This window comes from Anser anser (assembly GCF_964211835.1).
Source record: "Anser anser genome assembly, chromosome: 1".
NCBI classification, from domain to species: Eukaryota; Metazoa; Chordata; class Aves; order Anseriformes; family Anatidae; genus Anser; species Anser anser.
The window spans coordinates 30,971,653-30,978,076 of record NC_139720.1 but is presented as its reverse complement, the minus strand read 5'-3'; the positions used below and the strand labels follow the sequence as shown (position 1 = coordinate 30,978,076).

General features: G+C 35.7%; 1 protein-coding gene across 3 annotated transcripts in view; it reads left to right on the top strand.

Moving 5' to 3' along the window:
* Positions 1–6,424, top strand: part of LOC310897767 (uncharacterized protein) — a 71,827-nt gene that overhangs the window by 55,412 nt on the left and 9,991 nt on the right. For 2 of the 3 annotated variants that reach the window (XM_083831716.1, XM_083831715.1), the window contains exons 6-8: positions 1,313–1,411; positions 4,606–4,651; positions 5,208–5,267. In XM_083831716.1, the coding sequence (XP_083687842.1) occupies positions 1,313–1,411; positions 4,606–4,651; positions 5,208–5,267 (205 nt within the window). The remainder of the gene's footprint in view (positions 1–1,312; positions 1,412–4,605; positions 4,652–5,207; positions 5,268–6,424) is intronic. The other variant, XM_083831717.1, reaches the window with a different exon arrangement.

The following is a 6,424-nucleotide window of genomic DNA, read 5'->3' as shown; positions in this document are numbered from 1 at the left end:
CCTTCCTTCCTTCCTTCCTTCCTTCCTTCCTTCCTTCCTTCCTTCCTTCCTTCCTTCCTTCCTCTTTTTCTTTCTCTTTCTTCCTTCCTCTTTTTCTTTCTCTTTCTTCCTTCCTTCCTTCCTTCCTTCCTTCCTTCCTTCCTTCCTTCCTTCCTTCCTTTCTCCTTCTTTCTTTCTTTCTTTCTTTCTTTCTTTCTTTCTTTCTTTCTTTCTTTCTTTCTTTCTTTCTTTCTTTCTTTCTTTCCTTCTTTCTTTCCTTCTTTCTTTCTTTCTTTCTTTCTTTCTTTCTTTCTTTCTTTCTTTCTTTCTTTCTTTCTTTTTCTTTCTTTCTCTTTCTTTCTTTCTTTCTTTCTTTCTTTCTTTCTTTCTTTCTTTCTTTCTTTTTCTTTCTTTCTCTTTCTTTCTTTCTTTCTTTCTTTCTTTCTTTCTTTCTTTCTTTCTTTCTTTCTTTCTCTTTTCTCTCTCTCTCTCTCTCTCTCTCTTTCTTTCTTTCTTTCTTTCTCTACACTACAGTGGTAGATGTTTTATGAGTCACTCACCTGTTCTCTTATTTGATTTGAGTATGGATTTTATATGAAGCTTAGTTTGTTCTGTGTCAGAGAGATCAATAGCCCATTAACATTCAAAAACCTTGGCTGGAGTTGTCAATTACCCAGAGGAAGGAATCAGTCCTTTGAGGGCAGGTACAAGACGCTTTTGCTTACTTCACCCATGCTAGTTGGATTATAGTAGTGTTAAAAACTCTGGCCAAAAGAATCCATGTTCTAGGTTCCAAGAGTACCAATAATACCACTTTCTTCTTCTTAAATATTAACACTGACAGCATGCCATACGTCATCTCATTTCCTAAGATCAAGATATTGGCTATTAAAATAATTCTTGTGTATTCTTACTATTTAAATACATTCTCTGCATATTCCCTCAGCATCACTTAGCTTTCAAAAGACTACTCTGTGGCCATGAATTAGTACTCTTTCTGCTTGGTACTTAATGTCCTCCCAGTTAATGTGTGTCACATTGAGGCATTTAATAACTCAGAGGATCATCCATCAAATGTTTCAGGAAATTTTCTATTATTATTTGGGTTAGCAGGAAATGGCCAGAAATATTTCATGTTTTATATGTACAATTAAATATTTGTTACTGATCTTCTACTGCACTATCTCTTTTGAGATTGTACAGAAGAGAGATTTCCCAGCATAACTGAAGCAAAAGATGGAGTTGGCTAATTCCCTAAAAAAATAAGCCAATTCCTCAGTTTTGGCAAATTAATCTTTCCCTCTAGCAACTAATTCATCTCTTGTTGAAGCAGTATGATTTCAATACCTTCAAACAAAGATGTAGAAGTCAGCTTCTCTCTGTCATTACAGAAGAATATGCTCAGTTCTTGTGGAGGGAAAGGCTCACACAGGTAAACTTCAATGATATTCACAAACGCTTTTTATTTTCCATTGGTTTCTTCTTCTTGGAACTGCGGTATTGTTGGATAAACCACTCTTACTGATTTCCTCATTTCCCATGATTTAGCCTTTTTACAAGTTTATTTTAATTAAATGCATTCTAAATTAAAATTTTTTTTTGTTTATTTCTAAATTAAAATAAACAAACAACTGACATGTCTTCAAGCTTGACTAAGAGGAATTAGAGATAGGATGTCTTTCTGCTTCTGAAAATTCCTATAGATGCTTGTCTTCAGCTTTAGTCAATCACATTTTAGGAGTAATTTTTGGCCATGCCCAGCCATTTGTTATCATGATTGCTGAGGCATCTGTGTTAAGGAGAGCTGTGAGTAATACAGGCTGACTCCCATTGAGGGGGACATTAGGACTAAATGTGAGCTGAAGGTGTGACATCAAAGCAAGGGACTCACCTTCTGAACAATGTAATTCTGAATGTAATCTTTCTCTATTCAAAGTTGCTCATGGAAGGGAAACCCACGATACAGGGTGTGTTTCCTAGAGGAAATCTTAGTGGTTGCAAGAAGATTTAAGCACCAGTGATTTCCAGAGATTGGGCATTCTCTCTTTAACAGTGAGATTACTGCCTTCAAAAATACGATGAAAACAAAAACCTTTGTTGAGCTACAAACTAAATATTTCATCTATCAGTTCTATTCCTGCAGCCAACAAACACAGGTATAAGGTATTTCATGCACTTCTTCCAAAAATGTTTGGTGGTGCATGTGTTTAAAAAGGCTGAGAAAAACGTGTGCAAGATCTGATAAACTGACTAACAGGACACTGCAAACTGCTAATCTCTGGTCTGAATGCATGTGGTACAGGAGGAGCCAACATCCATCCTTGCTGTTTTGGTGGCTGCTTTGAAGGCCACCTTTAGATACTGAGTGCTGAACTCTATCTCCATGGGCTGCTGCAGACGCCTCTAATTGTGTTGGGCTCTGAACTGACTGGTTGCAAGCTAGGTCTTTGCACAAAAAGTATAGTCACATCAGCTGTGTGTCACTTAGTGTTAAACTGGAACTAATAATACTTGGTAAATCAGAAAGTGTTTCACACTCCTAAGTCTCTAGTTCTTTCTTTAAAATTGGATTTTTTACCCTGGATCAATGTAATACTGAACAGTTATGAATGTAATTTTGCATGATGGTGATCCTTTCAAAATTAATTTTTAAAAAATGACAGAAGCATAAATTACTTACCGTGTTATAACTAAAACTTGATCCTTAAAAAAATGTTTGCAAAATAGCTCTGTAATTAGCAATATCAGATTAATATTGTTGATTTAAGTTCTTAGAAATAGTGATTATCACATTCTTAATAAATCTAGCAGTATTGGCTTTAGCCACATACAGTTCTTATGAAAAACATAGCACTATTTGAGAAAGTTAATTCTCTGCGGTTTTGAAATTGAACAGTGATTTTTCCTCAAATCAATAAATACAGATAACAGACATTATTAATGTTATGCTGAAACTGCACACTTTTCTTCATTTTAGCTGAAGTTCTTGCACAAGATTGTTTTATTTAATAAAGCCAAATGAGATTGTTTTTAACATCCAGACAAGCTAAACCTGATGTAAAATGACTCTCCCAGTTTGGCAGGTAGGCTGTAAATTATGGAGATGTGAGTACACAAAGGAAGTACTGCAGTTAATTTTACCAGGTTTTAAAGCAAGTCAAGTTTTTGATACCAAAAGGGAGATGAAAATGAAAATTTCTTGATCAGAATGCCATATCAGTATGCTTTTTATTTCTTGTGTAGTCCATTGACTATAAAATATCAATCTTACATAGCATTTATAGTCAATACGTTGAAGAAATAAAAATGTTCCAGTTTAGAGAAGTGATGTGTAGATTACCTAGAGAACTTTGAGATGCTACAGTTGTGATTTATCTATGCCTTTTACAGTTTCATTTCTACTTCTTCCATGATGTTAAATATTGCTTCAAAGCATACTGCTTTCATAAGCACAAATATTTTGTAGTCTGTGAAAGATTGGTAATTCTATTGTAACTTGCTACAAAACAGCAGTTTTTATGCATATTGGTTACTATGTTATGTGCTCTTCATTGCAACAGCTTTGTAAGGTTGCTTTAGCCAGTATTTCATCTGGTATGATTGTATCAAATAAGGATTATTATTATTATTATTAATCAGAAGCTATCCAAAGCAAAACCCATCAAACTCCTGTAGTTACAGGTGACATTTTATATTTTCCATATATACAGGGTTATTGCAATGTTTGTCATGTTGTGAAATCCTATCATACAAAACAGCAATGCAAAGACAAGTTTGAACCAAATCCAACCCAGTTACAGTCTGCAAGAAGATTCTCTGGGTGGTATTTATTTAATCTGACTCTTGATGTGAATAACATAGACGTGTATATCTCAACTATTCCTCCTAAGCTTCCTTTATAGTTGATGAAAAGAAAAAAGCACTTCTGGGTGTGATTCATATAACTTTTTTTAGATAACTTTTATCTCTTTGGCATGAGATAAACTGTCCCCAGAGTGTTTGTTTGCTTTCCCTTGCTTTCCCTTCCTGTTTCCTTTTGCATTGGGTTTTAAAACTGTGCCAGCTCTTGACATAGATGGTGCTGGAAAGCAAAGGTACCTCAGCATATTGATGCTACAGACAACAAGAACACTTAATGCACCCCCAAATTCTCCAGAAATTTCTGGGAGAACAGCTACACGTTTCATTTGAGGTTGAGTTAGATAATTGTAATGAAACATTTTGATATTAAGATTTGTAAATCTAGAAATGTCTATCGTAAAAAGCTCTGAAAATTTTCTAGGTGACAGAAATGGTCCTTTGTGACCATGGGCCTCAATTTAATATATGTGAATCATGTGGCATGTTAGAAGCACTGCTGCAATCAGTTGGATGCACATAATGAGGCCTTTGTGTTTCCCTGACTAAATTCTTGTTTGTGTGGGAGCATGCCGTTTAGGAAAGCTTCTAATTTTGGTTTTAAGTGGCACTGAAATGAAAGCTCTGACCACAAGAGCATATCCTTTACATAAGCAGAGCATGGATGTTTTCTGCTCCAACAGCAAAAAGGCTAAGAATCTGGAAAAAAAAACATAGGGGAAAAGAAAGAAATTGACTATAAATTTTCTCATGCTTTCTGCTTTACAGAGTAAATGCAGCCTTAGAGTCAGAGGCAATAACTTTAAGAATCATGGTACGTGTCCTATACCTGCTTTTTCACTCATTCACTTATATTGGAATAGTTTAAACCTCAACTCTACCTTTCCACAAGTGCCAGAAGTTGTCAGAGGCTACTTTGCAGCCACTGAAGCCTGTAGTACAACTACGACAGATACTACAAATGTACATAAGGCAGTGCAGAACTGAGCCCACAAAGAAATCAAAGGAATTTGCTTCTTGAGCTTTGCTCTCTCAAGTCCATTTAAAATATCTTTGATATCTCCATATTTAGCTATATATATTTTTTAAATCAGATCGCATAATTATTTTTCTATTATAGAATAGAAGCTATTGAAATCTCTATGTAGAGAATATCTATTATGCAGTAACCATGTGTAGGCTGGTTCTTTAAAGAAAGAGCTTTTAGTCTACAAAACAATGATAATGTTTACTTAATTCATTTCCCAATCCCTTCACTTTGCTTTATTCTGAATGAAACTGGCACGCAATATTTCTGCTTTGTGTAGCAGTTTCTCATTGCATTTTTGATTATTATCATCGTAACTAAAGCCTGAACTTCCACCTTGCAGAGACATATAAGAAAAGGAAGAGAATACAAGTTCCAGAACTTTTTCTACATGACAGCTAAAGTAAGCGTTACAGTGATTATTATTCCAGCTGTGGTGCTTTCACGCAGCTAAACTCCACAACCACCCTCTTGCTCTAACTCTTTCCCTGTAGAGCTTCTAGCAATTAAAGTTCACGAATCCTAAACTAGAGGTGGCATTTTTGACTTTATTAACCTGTGATGATTTTTTTTTTTTTTTTTTGGTCTACTGATTTGCTCAACTGCTTTCATAGTACAAATGTTGCAAAAATTTGGCATCCAGAGCGTTGTATGCCTAAATGGTTCACAGCTATACTTTGCACAAAGTTTCTTCACTTGTCCTGAACTGGCCTAAGTTCAGACAGGTTCATTCTGGTGTACAAAGAGGTAGTGACAAAACTCTGTTTAACTTCCTCACATCCCTTAGGAGTCTATAGACATTTCTCATATTCTCTTTGAAAACATATTTTCTGGGCTCAATACTGTAACCCCCTCAGCCACGCCTCATGCTGAAGCCAGTCCATCTGTTTGACCATCCTTGTCTGGGAGACTGTGGTGGTTTTACCCAGCTGGGCAGCTAATGAGCTAGTGGGCTTCCTCAAAGGAAGAGGGGGAGAAAATACAATGGAAAAGGGCTCAAGAGTTGAGATAAGGACAGGGAGATCGCTGACCAATTACTGTCATGGTCAAAACACACTCAGTGGAGGGAGATTAATATAATTTATTGCCCACTACTAACAGAGTAGAGCAGTGAGAACTAAAAGCAAACTAAAACCACCTTCTGCTTCTAAGGGGCTTTAGTCCTCTTTAGAAGACTAAACTTCTGTTTAGTTACATTGACTTACCTGACATAACAAAACATATTCATGCTGGGAAAAATAAATAAATAAATAAGAAAAAAAAAGGATGTCCTACTTCTGGTTATAGTGTCTTATACGTCTTCTACATATTCAGGTGATGGGAAAGTTTGAATTCTGTTGGCACAGCTCCAGAGGAATATATATTTCTGAATCGTACCTCAACATGCTGTTTTGTCAGGTACCACACATACAGAGATATCAGCAAATCTCCTGCTATGTTCTCAACCATCTATGACAATAAGGGTAATTGAATTCATGCTTAACTGTAATTTTGAATTTCAGAAAATCAGAGTGATTTCTTTGTCTAAGTATGAAAGCAGAATAGGAAACACTTTCCATC